Source organism: Strongylocentrotus purpuratus, unplaced genomic scaffold (assembly GCF_000002235.5).
Source record: "Strongylocentrotus purpuratus isolate Spur 01 unplaced genomic scaffold, Spur_5.0 spur5_scaffold_8, whole genome shotgun sequence".
NCBI lineage: Eukaryota > Metazoa > Echinodermata > Echinoidea > Camarodonta > Strongylocentrotidae > Strongylocentrotus > Strongylocentrotus purpuratus.
In genome coordinates, this window is record NW_022145614.1 from 33,054,937 (window position 1) to 33,081,744 (window position 26,808).

At 35.6% G+C, this 26,808-nt stretch overlaps 1 protein-coding gene across 1 annotated transcript; it reads left to right on the plus strand.

Annotated features, from left to right (window-relative positions):
* The first annotated feature begins 1 nt into the window (after position 1).
* LOC100891190 lies at positions 2 to 26,182 on the plus strand. The gene is made up of 28 exons (XM_030975409.1): positions 2 to 68; positions 881 to 1,015; positions 2,192 to 2,256; positions 3,013 to 3,115; positions 3,702 to 3,980; positions 4,232 to 4,321; positions 5,147 to 5,271; positions 6,099 to 6,225; positions 6,885 to 6,964; positions 7,600 to 7,713; positions 9,349 to 9,462; positions 10,749 to 10,872; positions 11,804 to 11,941; positions 12,543 to 12,686; positions 13,708 to 13,788; positions 14,503 to 14,561; positions 15,074 to 15,205; positions 15,652 to 15,712; positions 16,165 to 16,229; positions 16,842 to 16,970; positions 17,906 to 18,028; positions 18,730 to 18,805; positions 20,445 to 20,542; positions 20,961 to 21,242; positions 22,206 to 22,319; positions 23,478 to 23,640; positions 24,870 to 24,948; positions 25,514 to 26,182. Exons 1-28 carry the CDS (start codon positions 27 to 29, stop codon positions 25,693 to 25,695), a joined length of 3,324 nt encoding a protein of 1,107 aa, XP_030831269.1. The 5' UTR covers positions 2 to 26; the 3' UTR covers positions 25,696 to 26,182.
* Positions 26,183 to 26,808: the final 626 nt, after the last annotated feature.

A 26,808-nucleotide genomic window follows, 5' to 3' on the forward strand; every position in this document is an offset into this window, starting at 1 on the left:
CTAACAAGGCTCATTATGGAAAGAGAATGGGATGTATGATCAGACACTTTGAATCACAACTCAAAGAGGTGAGCTATTATTTTTGGAAATGTATACACATGTATGTCTTTTGGGTCGATGTGGGTTGTTCATTTACTCTAGATGCTCAGGAGAGAAACAAAAGTTGATGATATTTTAGTAGACGACAAACAGCAGGAGAGTTTTGAGACAATTTGTCAATTTAATATTGGCTGAGATGTAGTGATTTCAAATTTTTAAAATCCATAAGTTTCCTATCGGTCCGATTTATTTCAAACTTTCACCATTCTGTTTCTCTTATTTTCCTGCTTTCATACAAATGAACTCTTAAAATCATTTCTGATCGATTCCACACCGTTTCTTTCACAATGCAATCAACTAACCAGAACTCAGCTTTATCTTTCAAATGAGGAAAAATTGTCTCAAAATTTTATTCCAATGCAACAAAATCTTACAGAATATGAAAGACTGTTAATCAAGAATACCTGCAAAAGGAATTTGGTAGAAAAAGTTAACAGCCACATTATATGTATAAAATGACAATATGATATAGATAAGTTTGGATTTTAACCAATGCAGTCCTATACTTAAATTTGCATGTCTGTGTTGAGTTTCTCTAGGAAAGTAGTTTCCTCATCAAAATTGAAGACTACCTTTATACCATTTGACTGTTAGTAATTTTGAAACGTTAATAAAGGAGTCTCATCAAAAATTGAATGGAGCTATTGAAGCACGATTGATATGAAAACTAGTTGGAATAAATCTTAAGGTAAATATAGATGTAATCATCTCTGAAAGGTTAAGTGATTGTATAATGAGTCATAATCTAATTAGTTTCTCTCTAATCTTGTTGTTGATACAGAAGAAAAACTCAAGCTGTCAGTCTCTAAGCTTTGTGAGTGCAGACAACATCCATGCATTATCTCACATGTCTGATATACTCTTCCGTTCTGGTCAACCTTTGCCTTCATCAATCACCCATGAACAGGTGGAACAGGTAAGATTGCTCTAGACTCATTTGATCTAGAAACAAAGAATATATCTTGTCTCTATTATAGGAGAGCAGGATTTATTTAAATACGAACCTTAGTTTATATCTGTAATAATAATAATAATGGTGGCTTCTTATATAGCGCACATGTCCGTCACGTTGTGCCACTCCTTATTACCCTGGCTTTAGCAAGGCAGCCACTGCGGCGCTCTAGCATTTCAAGGAATTAATTCCTGTAGCAGAGATGCCAACCAGTACGATTAAATCGTATTTAGTAAGATAATAAGAGTGAAATACGATAATACGATATCACCTCTTAAAATACGATTTTTCAACAACAACAACAACAAAAGAAATATCTTTTCTATTTTTTAATTATTTTTTTTAAAACCCCATAAAAACTGTGGAATCGCATAGAAACATGTACAAGTAAACCCCCGCAACCCCAACAAAAACTTTGCTTTACAATTTTCTCTTTATATTTACATGAAAGAGCAAACATTTTACTTGACCGTACTTACCAGTAAAACATTTTTCTGAAATTTTACTGGCCCGGGGCCAACAGCCATCAGTAGTGTCGAGTTTTCGTGAAAATCTGATTTTTCTCTCCAAAATCTGATATTTTTGTAAAGGATACTTAGTCTTTTTTTTGTGTCAAGAAGTTGGCATCTCTGCAGTCGATATTTAAATATGAAGCGAAGGATGTGCAACTAATTATATTTTTATCATTCTACCTAGATATTTCCACATACACTCACAAAAGTTTTTAGTAGTAAACATCATTGTTATGCTTGGGTTTTGCTTTGAATGAGAACTTTAAATGACCCATTTCTAGCTCATGGCTTTCCATGCAGGCCCTATTTGAATGTGAGCTTATACAAGTAGTCTATGCACAAGTCGCTTTTATGTTAATTGAGAGTGTATTTAAACTACCAAAATCTCTTTACAGAAGTAATATTGAAAGCACATATTTTTAATGTAGTATTACGATATGGAACTACTAAAATACACATTTTTGTAGTAATTGGTACTCTTCAAATGTTCAAAAATATATGAAAATACGCACTGATTATATGATCTATTGATATGAACGATTGATATATTGTGTATATGTAAGAATTCTCATCAACTATTTTTGTCCTCAATGATATTAAAAACTCTCCTATTTTCATTGCATATCAGGCCAAAGAAGAACGAAGGAAGAACAAACCTATTTGTAATCAGCTCAAGGCCTTTGGTGTTTGTAGGTAAGATCAGCATATTGTCTGGCATTGGAAAATGAAGAGCTTTGATTTTTAATTTTTGATTTTTTTTTGAGTTTTTGTTGATTTTTTTGAGTTTTTGTTGATTTTTTTTTTGTTGATTTTTTTTTGTTGATTTTTTTTTCCTTATGTAAGGCATGGTTGCCTGAATGTTGACAATTAAAGCTATTCTTCAGCTTGCATAACCCGTCTAACTGCTAAGGTATCAATGAGATGACCAATGTTGATAGTTTCTGAGGTTTTCACAATTTAAACACCATGCATACTAATCACACTGTTCTTGCTTTGTTGTTCAAATTTATTTTGATTTTTATGTTTTTTTTCTTCTAATATTTCTCTCAAAGAGTGCTATTGTTTTCTACAATTTTGTTATGTTTTAAAAGTCTCTTTTTGTTTTAATTATTAGTGCTTGCTAATACTTAGAAGAACTAAATGATTTTGCTGGAATTGTCTGAGTAGCTATGCACATGAATATAAGATGGATATTTGACATGACTGTGTATTAATCATAATAACAATAAAGTTTGATGTATTAAGTGTATAATAAACGAAAGTTTCTCTATGCGCTTTACATAGTTAAAAATGAGCATGTACAAGTATAGTTAACTAGTTACATGAACGAAATAAAGAAACCTTAATCTAAAAACATGTAGCTAAATTTATTAATTCATTAAGACCAAATTAGAGTAACATATTTGATTATAAATCATAAGTAATATATGATTGTTATCCGCCCATTAGGAGCAGGATGCATTGTGGGGATCGACATGAAGTGTTTACAGACATGGATGAACCAGGAACCCATCCAGATTACATTGACCTTCCCAAGCAAGGCACTGTCAAGGTATGTGTGCTCTTTAATATCAAAGTGTTATATTAGATGACTCTTACGGATACAAAGCTCTGATTGGTTGTGCGATATCGATTGCGAGGATCGTAATGAGCATCTTATTACTCCTGGTCATTTTTTTAATGGTCATACCGTCAAATGAATATATATGTACGTCATACCGTATTCATGCAACCCTGCACATACCCTTTTCATCATCTTAGCCGCACACATTTGACACATAATGTTAGATGGCTCTAGAAAAAACAAGGCATGAGATTGCAAACTTTGTATTCATGTGAGGCGTACTAAAGAGAGACTTTTGTTAAGACCTGAGGTTTGTGTTTGGTATGATTCAGGTAAACAGTTCAGTCAAGTACTTTAGAGCTAATCCTAGGTTGAGATGAGCACAAACAGGTAACCAGTGTAATTTCTTAAATATAAGAGAATTCTAATTTCGTTGACGAAACTGTTGATGATGGTTATGGCCCGACTGGAGATGCCGGTATCAGGATGAACCTGCGTTGGGACCATAGGGTTAGAATTTGGGATATAAAGTGAATAAACTGAGTTTTTACTTCTTTCTTTTGCCTCCCTATAGCTGATTGTCACCTACATAGTGAATGCCTCCCACTGTTATGTGCGTCTACTGGCCCATCGACTTTCTCCTGATCACAAGGTCGTTTCCATGACAACAGACTATGTCAAATTGACTGTAGAACTGCAGGAATGGTACACTGACCCGGTCAACATCATAGGTCAGCGACCTCTTCAGAAGGATAATTTGTGTGGCTACAAGGACCAGGCAGGATGCTACTCTAGAGTTAGAGTAGAGGCTTTGGTTTCCAAGGAAACCGTTGACTCGCCTGGCATTGCTAACGTAAGTCAGATCTACTATGTGGTTTCTGTTCTATGGATGGCAATAACAAACCCTTAGGAATTAGTTATTTTATGTGATTCATACTCTTTTATGCATGTTAATAAGCAGCTTATCATGAGACAATCAAGAATACAAGGAGTATAGTTCTTTATCAGATGGGCATGAAAGTGATCTTCTAATCATTTTATATGCATTAGCCCTTGACTAATGGGTTTCTGTAAATCATAGACCAGCATTCATTCTCTTAACAGGTATACTTTGTAGACAGAGGAGGTCGAGAGAGAGTTGGAATTGACAAGTTACTCAAGCTACCTGATGGTCTACGTCAAATCAAGTATCAGGTATTTATCATCTTATATCTGCGACAGGAGCAGAGCACATTCCATCTCTTTAAAACCATTAATATTAGTAATTGCACTATATACCAATTTATTGTGCAATGTTAAGAGAATGCAAACTAATACAAAGATTCATTTTGTGCCCATAATATAAACATTTATAATTTTACTATGATTTAAAACACCATCTATATGCTTTTTTTTAAAGAAAAATGTTTTGAGGGCAGATGGCATTATAAAGGGAAAATTTAGCAGAAAAAAACATCCAAGAACACAATATATGTCTTGTAGGAAATATATATCTCAAATTATTTGTTAAAGTTAAAAAAATAATCCTTTTACCTTGTATATGTTTATTTCCAAATATTTATAATGTTTCAAGCAGTTGCAAGATGGTTCTTTGCTACAAAATCCATCATTTCCAATAGTTGTCCTATAATAATCATATTTGATATGCACACAGAACCTTGGAAGATGTTGTGATTAATAAAGAATAATTCTACCCGATATAACAAATTAATCATTCATTTTTATAAAGCCTTCTTAGGTTAAATTAAACATCTTTTAGATATTTAGAAAAGCATTATGAATTAGGCAGTGTTCTCAGTAGTACTATCTGTAGTCCTTTAAGAATATGAATTCTGCCTTCTTTTGATTGTTTAGTCTGTTTAGCAAATAGTGCACATTGTAATAAAGCATAAAACTTGCTATAGCTATCCAATTCTTATGAACGTATGAGGTTATCGTGCTGCTCTTAACATTGGGCAGATCATGTTTTAAATAATAGTTTCAGAATGGAAAGAAGTAAATATTTACAATTAATTTCAGGCAGTGGAGGTGTTTGTGAGTCGTGTGAAGCCTACTGACAAGGACTATTCCTGGAACCCTCGGGCGGATAATTACATGTATGACTTCTTGACTAATAAGGAACTAGATGGAAAGATCGTGCTCAGGTAAGCACAGTCATTGTAGTTTAGCAACAAGATTCTCTCTCTCTCTCTCTCTCTCTCCCTCCCTCTCTCTCTCTCCCTCCCTCTCTCTCTCTCTCTCTCTCTATCTCTCTCTCTCCCTCTCTCTATCTCTCTCTTCCCACTATAGCATGTTAGGGAGCCTGAGTTGCTCACTGTTACTGCTTCTGAGTAGCAAAACAAACTATTTGAAAAGCTTGTATGATTTTGTTAATATTTCCTCCTAGAAATAATGTTAGGCAATTCATTTCAGCTTGTTAGTGTAAATGTTTATTGTTTCTAACATCAAAGGATGTTTTTAGACTTTTTAGACTTTTTAGACTATTTGTGTTTAAATATTTGGAGTACACTTATGGATAAACCTTGAAAAGCTCTGAATTGCAAACTATACCATTCAAAAACCTATTGTTTCTATGTAATCTCTTTTCTCTCTCTCTTATCTCTTTCTCTCATACATTTTTCAAAATACTCTTAGTGCAAGGTTGAGCTTTCAAAATCATATTGTTTTCACAATTCTTTCTTGCTATATGCAATTTTTAAGTGTTAAAGGAAAATTAAAAACCTCAAATTTGCATTAAATATTGTTAACTGTATTAGAGATTTTGATTGCATATTATGCAGTGTTTTTAACACCATAGAAACCCTACCTACCAAGGTATTGTAAGTACAATATGTATCCAGGGTTGCATTTAGGAATTGACTACCGGTAATGCAAGAAATTGACCTGTAAGCTGTTATTAAGCATATATCGTGCTATCTGGTTTCATGTATTATTCTCATGTGGTTTTCTATTTCTTCTATTTTGTTTATAGCCTTGGTAACAGTCTATGGTTGGATCCTTTAGTTGAACGATGTCATCTTGAAGAGACCAAGTCATCTGTAGAGATACATACTAGGAGAGAGATGATCAAACAAGGATTCGCTGTGGATAATCCTGAGGTAAGATTTGTGCAAATTGTTCTAGAATAAGCTTTTTAAAATGTACCTGTGTATTTCTTGTTCATATGAGAATGCATGCTAACATAGAATGTAGGAATGCTTAACAGTCACTGACTCATCCCTTCATCTTCTTCACTTCAAACTCACTTCAATCTCATGTTATGCTTATGTAAAAGGTTTTTCTTTTTAACCCTCAGTATAAATGTAACACTAACTGCTGGTACTAGGGTTGATTTTAAAAATGCAATATCATGGCATTGCCTCACACTCCAAATTTGTTGATATTTCAAAATGAATGGAATGTTAGAATCAACATTGTTTAGATTGTTATAATTAAGTTATGAAAGTGATTTGTAAAATTTAATGTCAACTTCCTTCAACTTCCAGTACTATGGTATTCATGTCATATTATAATTGATATCTCGTAAAATCAATTTATTGAAATTTGATAATAAAAAAGACCTGGGACAGGTTGAATCCCCTTGGTATTGATGAAAAATGTTTCAAGGAGAACAACTCACAAAGGATAATCATTATTACTTTTAAGCAATTAGTCGATATTCCTTTTAGTTGCTGTGATTTGGCTTTTAAATGGTGAAGTTTTGCTCTTAGAAGTATTCTAACGATACTTTACTGTGCATTCTGTTATCTTCTTGCAGCACATCCAAAACTTAGTGGAGTTATGCAAGGGGAAGATGAAGCTACCCAAAGATACCCCATTGACACAAGTCAATCAAAGGTATGTGGTTGCTGCTATGACAGGGTTAATCTGTCTTTTCTTTTTCTTTTTTCCAATTTAATTATGAATTAATTATGTCACAGTTCTTTAGATAATTATATGTACAATTCTTTTGTGTAAGAACATGATGTCTCTAACACCCAGGTGTTAAAATGGGTACCCGGGAGAATGCGACCGCCATAGTTGGTCAAACAGTTTTTGAGCATCAAGTTTACGCCTAGATGGAATGCTCCCTAGGGAGTGGAGATTGTGCACACAGTGTGTGCCGGCAAGCACTGAATCCAATGACCAGGGTAATAGTATATCTGTAAAGCGCTTAGAGACGTCCGAGATGTATGAAGCGCTATATAAAATTATTTGCTCTGTATTTTTGTTTTTTTATCTGAAAAGGAAAAAACAAAGGGACAACAATAATAATGATAATAATAAGAATATGTCTTGTCTACCCTGGGTAGCCTCATCAGTATTCATACTGCTCTCCCCGAGGGCCCTGCATTCATATTATTACAATCATAACAACAAAATGAAATGCTAAGGCATTTAGGAGTCTTGTGTACTCAAGTCACAGTACCTAAAGCAGTGTAATGATATATCTGAGAGATTGTAAATGTTGTGTTTGTTTGTTTGTTTCTCAGTGTGAAGCTACCGGCACCTGCCCGTCTGAATGAGGATACAGCAAACCAGGTGTATCTATCAGCTATAGAGAACCCTCATCACATCTATATACAACCAGTCAAATCAAACTACAGGTATGATCATTGCTCTCGTTCAAACTATACCCCACCACTATAACACAGGCACCAATGTAAATCAGGTGGGGTATCACGACCCCACCTTCATTTCTCTCGTTAAAACTTTGACAGAGCCACTATACCCCACCACTATAACATAGGAACCAATGTAAATCAGGTGGGGTATCACGACCCACAGTCAAATCAAACTACAGGTATGATCATTACGAAAAGCTTGTGTTAAAACTATACCCCTCAACTATAACACAGGAACCAATGTAAATCAGGTGGGGTATCACGACCCCACCTTCATTTCTCTCGTTAAAACTTTGACAGAGCCACTATACCCCACCACTATAACATAGGAACCAATGTAAATCAGGTGGGGTATCACGACCCACAGTCAAATCAAACTACAGGTATGATCATTACGAAAAGCTTGTGTTAAAACTATACCCCTCAACTATAACACAGGAACCAATGTAAATCAGGTGGGGTATCACGACCCCACCTTCATTTCTCTCGTTAAAACTTTGACAGAGCCACTATACCCCACCACTATAACATAGGAACCAATGTAAATCAGGTGGGGTATCACGACCCCACAGTCAAATCAAACTACAGGTATGATCATTACTATGAAAACTATACCCTACCACTATAACACAGGAACCAATGTAAATCAGGTGGGGTATCACGACCCCACAGTCAAATCAAACTACAGGTATGATCATTACTATCAAAACTATACCCCACCACTATAACACAGGCACCAATGTAAATCAGGTGGGGTATCACGACCCCACAGTCAAATCAAACTACAGGTATGATCATTACTATCAAAACTATACCCCACCACTATAACACAGGCACCAATGTAAATCAGGTGGGGTATCACGACCCCACAGTCAAATCAAACTACAGGTATGATCATTACGAAAAGCTCTCGTTAAAACTATACCCCACCACTATAACACAGGAACCAATGTAAATCAGGTGGGGTATCATGACCCCACAGTCAAATCAAACTACAGGTATGATCGTCAAGGCCTTCAACCCAATCAATACTAGCAACAACTCACTCCTTTGATCCTAATCAAATAATTTAAACTCGGTCAGGTGAGATTCCTTTGCTCAGCCTATCCCACGTTTTTCATGTAAAAGCGTGCAATAGTTTCCAATACTATCCAACAATTTCTAAAGGGGATTTTCACCCTAAAACTTAGTTGGTTATGAGAGAAACCGATCAGTGAAAGCTTGAGCAAAATCCGATAAAGAATAAGATAATTAGTAATTTTAGTAATTTTATTCTATCAAACACAAATTGGCAATCTTGTGACGTATCTTGGGCAGTCTTCTCAAATTTCATCAAACTTTCATTTTCATAGTTATTGATAAAGGAAAATATTTTTCATACATGGGTTGTATACGTCACAGATTGATAAGGAATTTGACCCCCCCCCCCAAAAAAAAAAAAAAAAAAATTTAAAAAAAAAATTATCTCTTATAGGACTTGCATATTATTTGTTATTTTCTTGTAAATAGAGTCGTATCTAATGGCAATGCTGTGATATTTAGGTGGAAAGCGCTTTATTATCGCTGTTTTATTATTATGAGAGGCTGTTTGATTTGATATTTATCTTTTATTTTTAGGTTAGAGAGCTTAATGCAGAATCTGAATCGCAAGATGGCTGACTACCAACCAACAGGAGAGTGCCAGGTTGCTCTAGGAGAGCTGTGCATTGCAAAATGTAGTATTGATGACAGGTAAAGATACGAAAGTCATATTATGTTACCATTGTGTATGTTCACAGCTCAGCTACAGTCGGGGTACTAAAACGATACTTGTATTAAGCGCAGTAGAGTATATTCATATAGTAAATGCGCTATGTAAATGGACCTATTATTTACCTGTACCTACAAGTTGTGTTACATGCATTTCACATCTTCTATCTTAAGTACCATTTGTTATTCAAGTGTTAAACATATAACATTGTCTGTTCACAGCCAGGAGGACATTAACCCATTGCTAAAGTACATGAGTTAATGCCCTTCTGGCTCCAAACAGATAATATGCTCATATTGCTTCTATTGCAGTCTTTTGCGGTATGCTTAAAATCATATATGTCTGTGTACTAATATATGCGCACAGTCTGTTTTGTTTTATTAAGTAGATCTGTGTGTTTACCGTATTTGCCGGCGATAAGGCCGCAGCGCCGTATAGGCCGCACCCCCGATTTCGACATTCAAAAAAAAAAAAAACTTTTTGTCTAAGTCGGGATTTGATCTCTTGCGTACAAATGTTGATTTGACTAAAATCACCGCCTTACACCGCTCGGCCATCCCGCACTGATGCTAGCTTATGAAGTTTTTTGTGATGTATACATTGCGCCTCTCTCTTGTGTATTGAAATGGATTCAAAATAGCAACTTCGCGTGCTGGATACTTCGCGGCAGCTCCGTTAAACAGGCCCTTCTTTTACTTTTGCAACGCATTGGCACGAACTTAGATCAAGATCTATCGGCAGATGTTGTTTTTGGAAGTTTATTTTCGTCTTCATGTCAACAATGCAAGATAAAATTGTCGGTAAGATGTGTGGAAATGTGTAGTTATTGTACCGTTCGTAGATCTAGTCCCATATGTGCAAATTCGTGCTGGTTTTGACTTACTTTTTTTTATTTTTAAATTTTTTTTTTACTCTTTCGTGGCATAGGCCGCACCCCAAATTTTTAAAATATTTTCTCTTCCAAAAATACTGCGGCCTTTACGCCGGAAAATATGGTATACATGGGATTTAATACAATGAATTTTAAAATGGCAATTGCAAACTATGTTTTAAATATTTGTTTGTTTTACCTGATTGCTTGTAAGTAAGCAACCAGTGGACCTGCAGCTTTTAGTCCTCTCCGAGTATTAATGCCTTTAAATACCAAAGGGCACTAGCATATCGACTTGGTTTCCCAGGACCTCTTGTTTAAAAGACCACTGCCCTACCACAGCCATCGCTCCTCCATACAGTTAATGATAAGAGTTTGTTTGTCTTTCGTGCACAGATGGTACCGAGGTCGTGTTCTGGATGAGAAGGACGATGAGAGAGACGTCTTCTTCATGGACCATGGTGATATGGAGTGGGTTCAGAAGGGCTATGTGTGCCCTCTACCTCAGGAATTCACAGATGTAAGCAAATCTTTTATTTGGCAGATATTTAGCAGCATCTCATGGAGTGTAGTTTCTTTTACGTGTTAGTAGGGAAGTTGACACCCTTACCCAATAACGGGTGTTGTCAATCACCACGAATAGCCTTCAGTTTTATGACCACCAGGCCTGCATTTTCAACCGATCGCCCCATATGGAAAAGTCATTACCTTACACTTTGTTCCACTCAAGACATCTCTCCGGAGAGGCTGGGGGGGGGGGGGGGGGGTATTTCTTGATGGGACCATGGGTTTGCTGTGTGTGTGACTTGTACACCCATTGATGGTATTTCCACCAAGTCTTGTGTCAGCTAATTATGACCTACTGCACAAGTCATGCAAACTGACTGCCATCTCTCTCTTTAAGATTTTTGGCTCCATAATAGTTAGTAAGAAATGATATGAAAGACATATGATGCATAGAGCTTTGTAAACTTTCCTGGAATTTAAGCAAGATAAATACATTTTGTTAGTTACTTGTATGTTATGTGTTTGAAATAAATGTTCGGTTGTATGAACAGGCTTCATGGGAGATAATTTGTTAAGAAGATTGATTAATGTTCTGTCCTTTACTTTGAATTGTTCAAATTCATTCTAATGTGTCTATATTCTGTCCTACAAATTCCTTTGCAAAGAATTTGCCCACGTGACGCTTCTACTGACTACAATTCTAGGCAAAGGAAAGGTTTTATTTTTTCTTTTTATTTGAAGACTTGGGGATTTTTTTATCATAGACTACTATCTATATCATGGACTTGTGTTTGTATCAAGATGAACAACTGACAAACCCTTCATGGTTGAACTTTTATAGTATTTGTGATACATTTTTGTAAACTAACAACAGGTTTGTTTTTTTGTTGTTGTTGTGTCTTACTTTTTTTTAGTTTATTTTTTTGTGTGTTTTGTTTTTATAGCTTGGCCCTCAAGCGATTCAATGTAGCTTAGAAGCTATTGAACCAGTAGCTTATCAGGAGACATGGGATGACAAGACTACTGAAGAGCTGTGGAATATGTGTGTAGGTGAAACCACTAAGGTGTCTGTTACAGTCGAGGTAAGACCTTACTTTATAGTTGATCAACTGGGTTCAAGTTATAGCTACCCCCCTCCCCAGATGACTATCCCCCTGCACAACCACTCTCATGCTCAAAAAAGCCCCCAAGGTTTTTTAGATGTGTAAATGAATTGCAACTGCACGCAATAAAGGTCCTATCAGGCCATTGCCTGAGGAGGTTTTTTTTAGGGGGGTAGTTGTCCACAGGGATATTAAATTATCCTAGGGGTAGTTATTTAGGGAGGGGTGGGGTTGGACGATAAGCGAGAGGGTAGTTGTTTTAGAATTGAATGTTGACATGTTTTACATGATGTGTATCTCAATATCACTTCTCTTCTTTGACTCTAGCCAGCATTATCCATCTGTTATTGCGCCTAGTGCATGTAGGTAGAGTAGTGAGCTGTGAGATAGAACTGATAAATAGGTCTACCCTGGGATTTTCGTTTACAGCCCTGCTATGTCTTCTAATAAGTAAAAGAAAATGATGTTTGCCATGATCAATTTGATTTACTTTTCTGTTCTTTATTTTCTTGTAATTTATGGGATGGCAAATAATTAAATTCCTTCTAACTTCACAAGGTATGTTTAATATTATCACTAGGTTCAGAGCACTGCACTGTGCGATAGGACCGGTGGCTATCGATACAAGGTGAACATGTACAATGAAATGGGAGGAGAAAAGATCCTCGTTAGTAAGAGACTCATTGATGCTGGTCTAGCTCAACCAACTCAACATTTCATGAAGGTAAGCAAAGTAATATCACTCATAAATTTTATTTCAATTATGCTTAAAGTAAACCCCTCTTGCTTTATAAGTGATGCCGGTCTCGGACTCAGACTAAGATGGGGTAGACTCGGACACAACACTGGTATTCTACATCCATTCAATAATCAATATCTACATCATTCATCTACCAATATATAGATGATTATATATTTGTCATATCCTGATGTTATATCTTGAGTAAACCAAACACAATAGTATGGAAAAAAAAAGAAATTCTTGCAAAGTTAGATATTCTATGTTTTGCCTGATTTACCTGACATTCTTCCGTAGTACTGTTTGAGTCTTAAAGGCATAGTTAAACGATGTTAAATCTGAGATGCACGGCCCTACGTGTTATTAGTGTCTGTGATATAGTGTAATATTGAAGCCCTAAAAGAGATAGCGCCTCAAAATGATCAAGAAGTGCCTCAAAAAGTAAAAATCTTTGAGTGACCGGTTTTATCATACTCGTTTTCCCCAATATACTGTAGTGTTATGAAAACCGTTTGGCAAACGCAAAATTTGGTTTCAATTTCCAATCATAAATATCTTGATAATCAGACAGGCGATCGGCTTGTAAAAGTCATAGGGTTCCTGACTGACTTAAAGGTTTATAATTATCATTGCAGCATGAGCTAAATCCAGGATTTGGTTTCAGAATCTGAGACAAAGTTACCGGATCCCTTTAAAGTCAAGACTAGGTTTTCTGACGACTATGAATAGCTACAGTCACACCAAAGGCTTCAACTTAAACATATAGCTGGTGTAATCTGTGGCTTCTAGGCTTTGTTCAGGACCCACCTGCTTCCCATGGAGTATGGATTATTTTATTTCTCTGTTACATTAGCAACTGGATATGTGACTGCTATGTATTCAAAGTGCTACCTTTTATTCACTTTGTACTATTCATTTATCAGACACATAATTCTATTCACTGCAGTTTTTCATATAGACATATTTTAACATTAGATTGTGAATAAACCTTATGTTTGAATATTAGATGATGTTCCCGATTGAAACCAGTCCCTCAGAAGACATTCAGCAACTCAACAAACTATGTGCACAGCTCTATCAAGTCAAGGTAGGTCAAAGGAAAGTCACACAACACCTCATCAGGAAGTATGTCATGTCTATTATTGCTATGGTATCCTAGACTTCTAGTAATCCGTACAAGTGAATGCTAGTTTTGCTGGAAAAACTAGTGAAACTTCTCTTAATCAGAGGAGCTTGTATGTGTTCTGACAGACATGTAGAGGCATAAACATGTAGATTATACAGATCACATCACTCTTTATTTGCCAATTGATAATCCTTCCGAGATATGAGATGATGAAGGATCTGATACTTGGGCTGATATCTTAGAAGGTTTGTTGGAAGTAGTCTAATGTAGCAGAATTGGCACTGCTATCGTAGAATGACTGTCTTTCTTCTCACCCTTCATTTGGCTGTGGAAAATGAAAACCTGTTTTTGTCATCAGACCAAGTGTTTTGAGGTAGAACCAATCTTACCTTCTCATTAGCTTCCAGTAGAAGAGTCTCCTCAGGGTTTCACTCTTTATATGCCACACAAATCATCTCCCCGTACCACAATGTATTTATCATGGGATAGATACACAGAAGGCTTTAAGATCATTTAATCAGAGCTAAGTTATGTAAATTACTTATGAGATCTGTGTATATGGCTGATAAATGAACCAACCATTATTGTATCCCTTGCCACATTCATCATGTATTTTAATCATAGTAGTAACATTAATGATTGATAAACACTACATGTTTGATGACTTCCTTACAGAGTTCACAAGGTCAAGTCGGATTAGTCACCAAAATAGATGAACTCATGTCAAGTGAAAGGTAACTCAAAACTGTGTTTTTATATGTAAAGTATCATTAATCAGTGAATATGTGCCAAGATTTGTAGCATGATACAATTTATTTTGATGTAGAATTATACAAATTACACAAAATGTGTAAGTGACCAGACCATCTTGAGTTACTGCAAATATTGAATCTGTTAATGTGTTGGTACATTATGTGGCAGGATAAAATAAATATAATGTTTTGAAAGAAAATAATCATTGAATTCATGCACCTATATAAAGATACTTTTTTCTTCACAGTTTCTAGTGGTTTTTAAGTATTTTATTATCCTACCTTTAGAGCTCTTTTCAGTTTATTGGAGCTACTTTGGAGTTATCCAGAGCTTAATCGCTCACAGCTTCCATGTATTTTTCCCGCTGGATTGCACTCTACGTTCTCTGGGCAAGATTCTGCTATTCTGGCAGTTGTGCAGAAATTATGTTTCATTTTTGTTATTCTTCCAATTATTAATTAGTATTAAATAAATTTATCTGATTGTATTGTAGTGACAAGACATCTCTGCTTGAGGGTGGATGTATCAGAGCATTATGCCAGGTTCTGTGCAATGGAAAACTGAAAGAGAATACCAAAGAACTCCTGGTGCTAAGTCTACTAAGAGTCTCATCTGAATCTTCTAGGTATTGTATTCCAAATTATCACAGAACACATAATTTCTTTTGTTGATGGTAATTTTTTGTTGCTAAATAATATCTTACTTTGTCATGTGATGTGCTACCAGATCATGATAGGTAGAAAGTAACTTCAGTCATTACTTGTATTTCTGAAAGGTTCAGTTTAATTTAGTTTCTCTAAATTTGTTTTTATCATACGCTATCAAAAATTGACAAATGTTCATAAGAAATGGAAAAAGTGAGCCATTCTAAAATTAATTTAAAAGTGATCATTGATGATTGAGATCTTTTCAAACACTACTAAATAGTCATTAAACTATGAACATGGAATGTGTGTGTGTGTTTTTCCCCCTTTATTTATTTGTTTTGAGCAAGACACACTACAAATTCTGTAAATTGTGTGGATACTTTTGTACATGATTTATAAAATATGAAATTATCTTTTATTTCAGAATATGTCATGAGATAGCAAATGAAGGAGGATTGAAAAGCATCCATAATGCTCTCATGAAGGTTAGTTTCAATTATTATCATCTTATGCCTAGATCATTCCCCATGCAATCTGTTTTTGTCCATTAGATTAAAATAGTAAATATCTGAATGCACATTAAAGTGTACCAGTCACCTAAAATGTAACTTTTCTACAGCTTGAATCCGATGACCGGGGTAATAATACATCTGTAAAGCGCTTAGGCAGATCGATGTATTGAGCGCTAAAAAAACACAGAATATTATTATTATTATTATTATTAGTGTTAACTATATTACTGTATGTAAATAATGTATTTGTTATTCTTCCCTCTCTATGCATCTAGAGTCTGAAGTATGTTCCCCTCTTACATATACATTTTCATGTATTTATCAAAGTGTACTATTACAATAGACCCATAAGAGGTTTTCGTTGATACTATGTTTGTCGTAAATAAGACGTTACATTTTTTACCTGTTTTTTGTTTTATTTCCAGACATCTGATGTAGGTTTAAAGGAGGATATCACCTCCTTCATCCAAGAAATCGCAACAGAGAAAAGGTGAGAAGGGATTGTTTTGTAAAGAGGCCGACAATAAGCTGAAGATAGATGAAAGTGAATTTATTGGGATGATTTTCACTTTCCTATTACTATTAACACTATTTAATGGACTGTGATGTATTTCTTACAATAGTCTGTCCACCATTTTAGTCCTAATCTTCATAGAGAGTATGTTTTTCCCAGCTTATTGTTTTAATCATTACGAATTATAATGGTACATGAACCATACAATTTTTATTTTAACTTGATAGCCATTTAAATCCACATGGGGAAGAGGCAGAATTGAAATGTTATGTCTTTAGATCCAACACATGAATCAACATGTGCTCCATGTGCTCAACAGAAGAACAAAAACAGGGCTCTTCCTTGAGGGTGCAGAAACTAGAAAGTATCTGACAGTGGACATTTAAAATGGAAGATGATAGTGTGAGAAGAACCATCTATCATCTATAGAGTGTGGTTACATAATGATAACAGTGAACTGGTGATTGATCCAGTATTTGAATGAACAATATTGATTTTAAATTGACATACATGAGTATGAAATTGTGTTTGTCTCACCTTCTTCAATTACAGGACATTATTAATGTTCATATGATTATTTTCCTCCAGGACCAGAGACCTGTTCTTAGCTGCTGGAGGTATCACAATCCTACAGCACCTGCTAGACTTGAACAACAGCAGTTTAGTGATAAAGAATGTCTGTGACACGCTGAGAAACATTCTCTTCTACAATGATGTGTAAGAACATGTTCAATAGTGTTAGGGAACGCTGATATTAGAAGAGCAAAATTCATATTAACTACTCTAATACTGAATACTGATTATGTCGTTTGAGATGATAACATGCTTTAAAAAAAAGAAATTCTAAACATAAAAGATTTTGGTAGATTAATTAAATAAGAAGAGCTTATTTCTTGGCAAAGTAGTAAATCCATTGGAAAAAATCTAAGTTGGTATTGTAGATGTATATAATAGAGTATGACAGTAGTGGTTCCTCCTCCCCCCCCCCCCCCCCCCCCTCTTGGGTAGAGGTGTATCCAAAAGGATAGAAAAATAAATCAATAAATTCTCTTTTTGGAGAAGCATTCATTCAATAGTCACATACGTTAAAGAGTTCTCCAGATATAAACTATATGCCGATTCCAGTGCTTGTACATTATAGCTACATGTTGAATCGGTGTGGTCCTCAATCATTCATACATGTGAAATTGGAACATGGAAGGAGCATGAACTGATAAAGCACTGAGTCCTGTGTGACTGGGATCTAGGGCTTGCACAGGAGCTCTAAGGTTTCCAACATGTATTTCTTAAATTTGTTTTAAATGCTTATAATTGATTTGTAATGTTTTGTTGGAAACATGAATAAATTTGAATTTGAATTTGAATTTAAGGTTCATAGAAGCACTCTGCTGCAATCTGATCTACATTGAAAAGCATTTTCAAACACATTTTATGACTGATAATTAATAAATCATTTTGGTAGAGAACAAATATTGACCTTTTCAAACATGTAAAATAATTATTCAAAGCTGTTGGTGTTATATTTTTAAACTCCTTATGGACCACCTTGATTTCATGAAACACTTCCCACTTAATACTTTATATACTGTATGGTGATTTTCAATAAGCATATACATATATGTATGATGATTGTTGTGTGATTTATACTGCAGTGTACGGGATAGCTTACCCACAGAAGTCATCTCATCTCTATGTGCTCTCATCAATAACACTGACCACATCGACAGGCTTGCTCATCCACTAGCCGTCCTAGCAGACTTAGCCAAAAACCCAAGGTAGGTGTATGTTGTATAACGTTTCCAGTTCATTTCCAGTTGATTTTGTAAGAGTCCTCATTTGCTTTAATGGGGACCAGTCACAAAAAAGGAAAATTTGTATGCTGATAGAAGTCATAAAATCACCCCTAAAGATATTGAAATGGTTTAAAGATTAAGAGCACAAGGGGAAAATGTTAATTCATATTAACGCACACAGAGAATTGAACTCACACAGACAGTGTCTAATCCTCTCACAAATTGCTTTTGCCATTTTTTAGAGGATAATTTTCACTTTATAAATTACAATATCCTTACTTCGTAAACGTTGACAGTGATTGCCTCTGTCCTAGACAGTTGGAGTTACAGACATGATTTGGTAGTTTGTCTGCTTTGTTATCTTGTTAGAATATCTTATGAAACATGTGATATATAAGCTTCATATGTAGTAGTAGTAGTATGCATAGTGTATACCTGTAGGTTAACTAATAGAATAGATAATGGGATAATGGGATGAATGGTTAAAAGCCACAGAGGTTAATTCAGTTGAAAAATGTAGGCTTTAAGTTATTTCCAAAATTTGTGAAGAATGAGCTTCAAACTAAGTTAATTAGTATACATCAGAGAAAGAAAAATTGCTAAGTGTTTAGAAAGATGTTGCACTTTTAATTGTCATTGGTGGATTAAACATTGATGTTATTATAATTATGTTTTCTATATAGGAATCGTGATGTGATGCATGAGCATGATGCCTTACTGGCTGCTTGTAATATCATGTGGGCTGTAAGAGATGACAAGGTAACTAATCGATCTATTCTCTATGGACGGGTCAGTGAAATTGTGATTGAAACGTGTGATATGTTATACTGCTCCTACCCCCCCCCCCCCACCCAAAAGAATAATAATAATAATAATAATAACAATAATAATAAACAAATTGAATGTTATAAGAAATAAATAACAAATAAATAAATAAATAACTTTTTGTTAGATAGTTGTTGGCAGAAAAAGTACAGAAATGAGAAGTACACTATGCTTTTTCAAAGCTAGAGCTTTTTTTTTTTGTTTGTTCGCCTTCGTTTTTTTTTCTTGTTCGGGGAGGGGGCCAGTTGATCGGTTTAGGTGAATGAGACGTGACAGTTCACATTACCTAGTTAAAGGTAATAAAAAGTTTTGGGAAATTTTGAAAATTGGGTGGATAGTGATTCTTTTCAATTTTGATATATTTGGATGCCACTGTGGGTGTATTATAAGCACTAGAAAATTTAGGCCCTAAAACAGTTCTGCTTTCGAGAAAAATTGAATATAAAAATTAACCGGTGCTCCCGGTAAATTTTGATAAATTTCAAATAGCGCCTACGGCCGTACAATGGTAGCTGCGACCATGAAAATCTCAAAATATGTAGTTGTGATATATAATTTCCGAACGGGAATAGCTAATTGGTCGATTTTAGTCAATAAACATTGTTTTATAGCTTAATTAATATCTTGACCTTGAGAGGGAGCTATACAACATAAAGAGCTTATTATTTACAATTTCATAACTCTAGACTCGATTTCAACAGCGACAACAATCTCTGAATATTGTAGGATCGCATATGCTTCCATATCCATGACCCCATACCAAAACTTTGTATTACCTTTAACAAAGAATACTGCTTGTAGAGTGTAAGCAGTACATTTTAAATATACAGCAAATCTTTATGCATGAACCCCCCTCCTCCATAACAGACTAACTAGGTTGTTATGCAGAATTATGTGTCCTAAACCTCACAGAATTCTTTGCATCATCATTTATTATAGTACTATTCCAAATGATTATACATGTCGATTTATTAGTAAATATTGTGGGGAAAAAATTATGGTAGGGTGCAGTGAATTCAATCCATCAACACTGCCTGGGGCATCTAAAATGACCATCTATTATGTAGGTCATTGTATTTAGGAAATACAGCACTTCACCATTTATCTTTGTTAGGCTGGGGGGGGGGGGGGGCAGTGTTAGAATGCAGAGACATGGTATTGGAGGTACAGTTTAATGCATGTATTGAACTACATGTAGATCAGGTCTTGTAGACTTGTAGAGTGATGTTAGTGAAGTCGCAGATCCATAGTGGGATGTACAGTAGTATTTAGAGTACCCACAAGTCTATGAAAACTAGAATTATTGTGTTCACAGTATTATATCTGTTGAATCCCGATATAGACAACCTCATTCTCAAAATGTCTTGTTGTATACAGTCAAACCTGTCTGTTAAGACCAACAATTGAAGTACAAATAGTGGTCACTGTAGACAGGTTCTTTAACACACATTTCCTTCAAGAGGGAGGCATTATGGATGACCATTATAGAACAGTGGTCTCTATAGAGAGGTCCTTACTGAGACAGGTTTGATGTTATATGCTTATGACATTTGTTTTGTATGTATTTATTCAGGTAGTACAGCAGACTGTCTTGTTACTGAAGACCCTAGGGAGTGATTATGAAGCTAGGCAGATGATGCTTGAGCATGAAATACTACCTTGTATATCAGGGTGAGTTATAACCATCATGTCATGGCTTTGATATAGTGTTTTACCTTCATTTATTGCACCTTATTATTGTTTGTGTGTCTTAAAATACCCACTGCACTAATTATAGCAAACAATGCCTAAGCGGTTACCATTGGTCCCCCATGATCCCCTTTTTCTTATGTTAATTGAGAGGTGATTTGATGAGATAACCACCTGTCAGTGACCATGCAGAAAGGTCTAATCCCTCTTGGTCAAACGAGTGTAGATAGGCTTTAAACTGTATATACATTGCTGCATTTTAAAATGTATTTACAGCTCATTCAATCCAGTAGACAAAAAGGTATTATATTTTTTGAAAAGGTATGAATTCTCCTTTGCTGAAGCAATAAAGGGATCTTTTACATACTTTCAATTTTTTTGTTTTTCTCTATTTCTTTAGATGTGTAATGTCACACAACCTCAATAGTCAAACCAAAGATGAATGTCTCCCTCTAATGGACATGATTGACCAGCATGAGATAGATGAAGCATCTCGTGCACATAGCCAGAAAGCTCTCCCCCAAACAGAGTTGACTATCCCTAAAACCCATCCCATGGCCCAATCAAAGTACAGCATTCAGACTGTTCCATTGAATGGTGGGGGTGATGCAAGCCATCTGTTGGAGGAGGAGGACTCTGATGAAATGCCTCTTCTAGAGGAAGATGAAGTGGAGATCAAACAGTAAGTTATTTATTTTCTATCGTTGAAGTTGGCAAGTTCATGAGTTTCATGACAATGATTTGTTATGATTCCCCTCCTGAAAGTGTTGCCATATTTATATTCCTTTATGTCATACAAATGTTCATTATGCTCAATAGGTTAATGGTAATATTGAGTTCTGGGAAAGATTGAAAATTATAATTTCAAATGCCAATAATCATGCTTAACTTTAAACGAATGTCCAAGACTGCAAATGAATAATAACTGCCAACAAATTTGGTAGAAAGTGTATAAGAGCTGAGTAATGACTATTAGTAGATGAAGAAAGTGAGCTAATTTTTCTGCACTGATAGTTGAGCGGTCTGTTTTCAATGAATGTGATTTTTGATCAATCCTTTTGAATTTTTTAGAATATTGAGTATCCTTGTTGCTTTGGATATTATTGTTAAATATATTTTATATTGTAATGAAAGGGCATTTCCTCATTGAGGACAAATGTGATGTTATCATAAATGAGACATGCAAATTAATGAAAGCTCAAAAATTAAAATTTTTTCGGTGGTTAATTCTTATTTTTGTGCACAATCCACAATTGATCTACATCTTCTTAGACCCCAGGTCACATGCCATGTTTACATTTGAAAGTAAAGGGCGTACCGCTTTATTATGTCTCTAAGATTACAAGTCTGTTTCATGCATTTAATGTGTACATGTGGTAAAAATCTTGCAAACCTGCCATCTACCTTAAGTTTATAAGCAATGGACCTAGTAGAATTGCAATTTTCTCACTATTACGTTCATGTCATTACTTTGTCAAATTATTCTTTTCTCAAACTAAGTTGGATTTATGTATACTATGTTTACTCTATTTGTTTTCTACTTTTCTTGAATAAATAAATGATATCAACAAATGTTCATGTGCACTATCCCTATGTCAGTATACTTTCGTTTCTATCAGATGATATTCTCACTCTTTTTTATTAGATGTCATCCGAAGATATTATGGTCTCAGCATGCCAACTCTGTTCTTCTAAGTGTTCAGTTACAAGATGTCAAACACCCTATCGTCAACGTCACCACAAGCAGTATTTCTTTCAGGTAAATATATGTTGCGTGTATCTTTTAAATTAACAATTATATTGATACATGCATATCTGTAGTATTATACCTTTTAATTAGAGCACTCTCTCTCTCTCTCTCTCTTCCTCACTCATTCTCTGTCTCTGTCTGTCTGTCTCTCTCTCTCTGCGTCTGTCTGTCTGTCTCTCTCTCTATATATATATATATCGTCGCTGTTTTCACGAAGTGACGGTAGTGAAAAAAAATTGCATTCACTTTGCGTTACTATTTTCCACACTACCGTCACTTCGTGAAAATAGGGACGATATGTATATAAAACCACTTCATAAAGACGTAATGTAGGCTGAAAATTTGTGACCTACTAAAACGGTTGAATTTATAGCATGAATCTTCTCTTCTTCATCATTCATTGTGTCAATCTATGCCAACACATGGACATATTATGGGATATATATGTATACATATATATCCCATTCTCTCTCTTCCCACACTGTACTTTGCGTCCTTATCCTAGTCAAAGGAAAGGTCTCTGAGTACAGCTTGGTAATATGCTTGAAACGTCTAGGAAAGCAATCACTTTGAAAATGTCCCAAAATGGATAGGTCTTAAATATGAGTAGTGGTATAGTGGTTCATTCACTTGAGTCTCAGTCTAAGGGTTGAAGGTTCAAATCCCAGTCCGGCACTAACGTCCTCTGGCAAGACATCAATTCACATTGGCCGCTCTCTACCCAATAGGCTGGAGCACTACGTATTAGGCTGCTCTGCTATGACACGGGTAATAATATGAGAGTGCCAGGAGTACCATAATAGACATGTGTGCCATTACAGAAGCCGCTATTTCTTTTATGATTAAGTGCATAATGTTGTGTATTTGCAGAAATGTATTTGATCTACCATTAAACTACCATAATAATAATAATAATACATGAGATTTATATAACGCCATTATCCATTTTAATTAAATGCTCAAGGCGCTTCTGAATATTAGGGAACACATTACATCATGACATAGAATCGTGTACATTTACATAAGAATGGTTAATAAATACATTTTACATGTATTTTTATGAAATATGAAAACGCAAACAAAAATTAACAGTACATAGACAGAGTGAGACTGTGATACAATCTGCAATTCCATTGACTATCTTTTCTCCTTTGTTTCATTTGACAGTGCAATCTTAGAGAACATAGAGTATGAGTTTGAGTTGGATTTGTTTAGCCGAGTTGACAACACTAACTTCACCATGGTATCAGCTGGGAGAGAGTTTCTCATCACCCTCTACAAAGAGAGCATCGGTATCAAGTGGACTAGACTCACACAAACTAAAACAAAGGTTAGTAACAAATCAAATAATGTGCATGTAATCCAGGTTCTAGGGCAGAGTTAAAGCACAGAGCCATCTCTCTTCCTTATGGTTTCAGAAATTACTCCAGTTCATATATTTTTATCATTATCACCATATCTTCTGTCAGTACTGTACACCATGTCAACATGATACATAGGGAAAGTTTTGAAACCAATCCTACATAGCTCTTCAACTATTGAAATCTCTACAAATGATGACTAGGATTATATGGCTAGGATTATATTTGTAGAGGTGTCGTGGACGAATGGATATGTCACCGGACTGTGGATCACAAGGTTCTCGGTTCAAGTCCCACCGCGGCACTAATGTCCTTTGGCAAGACATTGATCTACATTTGCCACTCTCCACCCAGGTGTTAAATGGGTACCCGGTAGGATGCGAAAGCTAATGTGGTTAGATTAGCAAGTGTGCGCTTGTAAAAAAGACGCCTGGCTGGAATGCTCCCCAGGGAGTGGAGAATGTGCATACATTGTGTGCAGGTAAGCCTGAATCCTATGACCAGGGTAATAATATATATATCTGTAAAGAGCTTTGAGAGGGCCTTCGGTCCTGAAAAGCGCTATATAAGAACTAGCTATTATTATAATTTCCTTTTCTTGCAGTAGTGTGTTTACTATGTAGTGAGATATTTCTAGAGCCCACCACACACTATACACTCCTCCTGTGATCCAATTTTCAAAGAAATTGCAATCGTCTTAGAAATATTGGGAATATATTAAAAACAAGCATTATCTTCTGATTTAGGTTCTAAACAATGATACAAAAACTTATAACTGGAATTTTAGTGCATTTAAGCCTTTTAGTCAAAATAACAGCTGAATTGGCTTCAAATTGTAGACAATTACACTACTGGTATGATGTCACTATGATTCTAAGTTGATTTAGCTTCTTCTATTCCAAAGAACATTGAAATCCATTGAATAATGATATGACTATTGAGATCCTCGATCATTAAGATTTTAAAAGTTTGAATGTTTGTTTTAAATGCTATTGCAAATACTTCCAAAATTTGATCGTAGTCAGATGATCTAGTGTGCTGTGGGATTAGTAAACAGTACGGACTGTATAGCGTGTATAGTATATAGAGAATAAAGTATTGATTACATATGTAAATCAAACATTATCATCGTTGTGTTATTGCTGTTGATATCAACATCATTATGATAATGACCATGTATGTCCATTTCTTCCATCAGATACCATACATTAGTGTAGACTTTGAGAGATGGCAGGATGATGACGAGGATGCTCAGAACGCAAAGAGAAAACCATTTAGTAAGTATATCAATGGAATATATTGAGTGAGAGCTACTACATGTTTGTTCCTTTTGTATGACTCCTAGCCCAGATCAGATCAGAGTCCTAGAAGGCCGTCTACATTGAAAGAAGAAGAGGGGAAGACCTCGTAAAGGCTTTCTAGATGATTTAATCACAGAATGTGGAGCAACAGGATATGAAATGCTGAAACAGATGGCTCAAGACCGAAGTACTTGGAGAGACATTTGAAGTAGAACTCTGATTGGGTCACTGAACCTGTCATAAACTGACAGATCACTATTGATTGAGCCCCCAATTCCAGGCAATATCAACTTGCTAAAATATGAGTATGATGTATCACAACATGCATATTCTTTTGACTCTAACCTTAATTCCCTGTATCTCAGTTGTTGCCATTTAGAAACACTTGCTCATTGTGATATTGTGTTTTGTACTCAGTTTCCATTTTGCAGAAGCAAGTTGGATCGTCATGTTTGGAAGATCGTTAACTTGTGGTGTGATGATGATTTGATATGTATATGGTTTGACTAAAGGAGTTGTATATGTGTTGATTGTTTTCTAGCTCCCAAGAAGACTTCATACAGACTCCAGGAACCAGGCATAGAGGAGTCTGTGGATTATCATCACAGATCAGAAGATGAGGAGGATCTATCAGAAAGATCAGGAGACGAGTTTGACAAAGCTTTTGATGACATACCAACACTTTCATCCCGGAGTGATACAGACCGTGGTCTCAGTAGTTGAGAGAGTGCTTCCATATCTTGGTGACTGTGGATGGACTTGTTGCACTCTATAGCGTACATACATTTTGGAAGAGGGGGGGGGGGTAGAACCCTCTACCGATGGGAGTAGGGTGGGTTGCACCTGGGCCCCATGTTTACAAAACTTGTCATCAGTGACAAATGAAAGATTTTGTTATAAGCTAGTGAAATCCTTGCTTCTGATTGTTTGCATTTGTCATTGAAAAAAGGCTTTGTGAAACGGGTCTCTGGACATGTTCTAGATCATATGCAAGGTGGGAGGTTGTATTTTATTTTTGTCTATTTACACTGTACTTTTTTTGTGGTGTATTTCTGATCCTTCAAACAGGGGAAGGATGTAAGCTGACACCACCCTGTGCTGGGTAGCCCACTATGACTATACATTCTATACATTCCAAAATGGGAGAGATGTTTTCCTTCTCATTTTATAGGGTAATCTTTCACTGCTTTTTGGTGACTCAGTTGATATAGGAGAGTAAAGATATAATACCACCTGTAATCTCAAATAGGTAGGTATATGTGCCTTAAAGCGGGACTGCACTACTTGTAGCTACTTGCGCCCTCTATATAGCCAACAATGCCTAAGCGGTACGCATTGGTCCCCCATGGTCCCCTTTTTCTTATGTTAATTGAGAGCTGATTTGATGAGATAACCACCTGCCATTGACTACGAAGGTAGGTCTTATCCCTCCTGGTTAAACTAGTGCAGATAGGATTTAAAGGCATCGTTTAACAATGTTAAGTCTGAGATGCATGGCCCTACGTGTCATCAGTGTCTGTGATATGGTGTAATATTGAAGCCCTAACAAAATTGCGCTTCAAAATAATCATGAAGTGCCTCAAAAAAGTAACAATCTTTGAGTGACCGGTTTTACCATACTTGTTTTCCCCAATACACTGTAGTGTTATGAAAACCGTTAAGATAACGCAAAATTTTATTTGGATTTAAGCGCCAGGTACCCATTTACACCTGGGTGGAGAGTAGCAAATGTGGATGAATGTCTTGCCAAGGGATGTTAGTGCAAGGCTTGGATTCAAACTCTCAACTCGTGGATTGAGAGGCAAGTGAATGAACCAAGATATCACAACATATTAT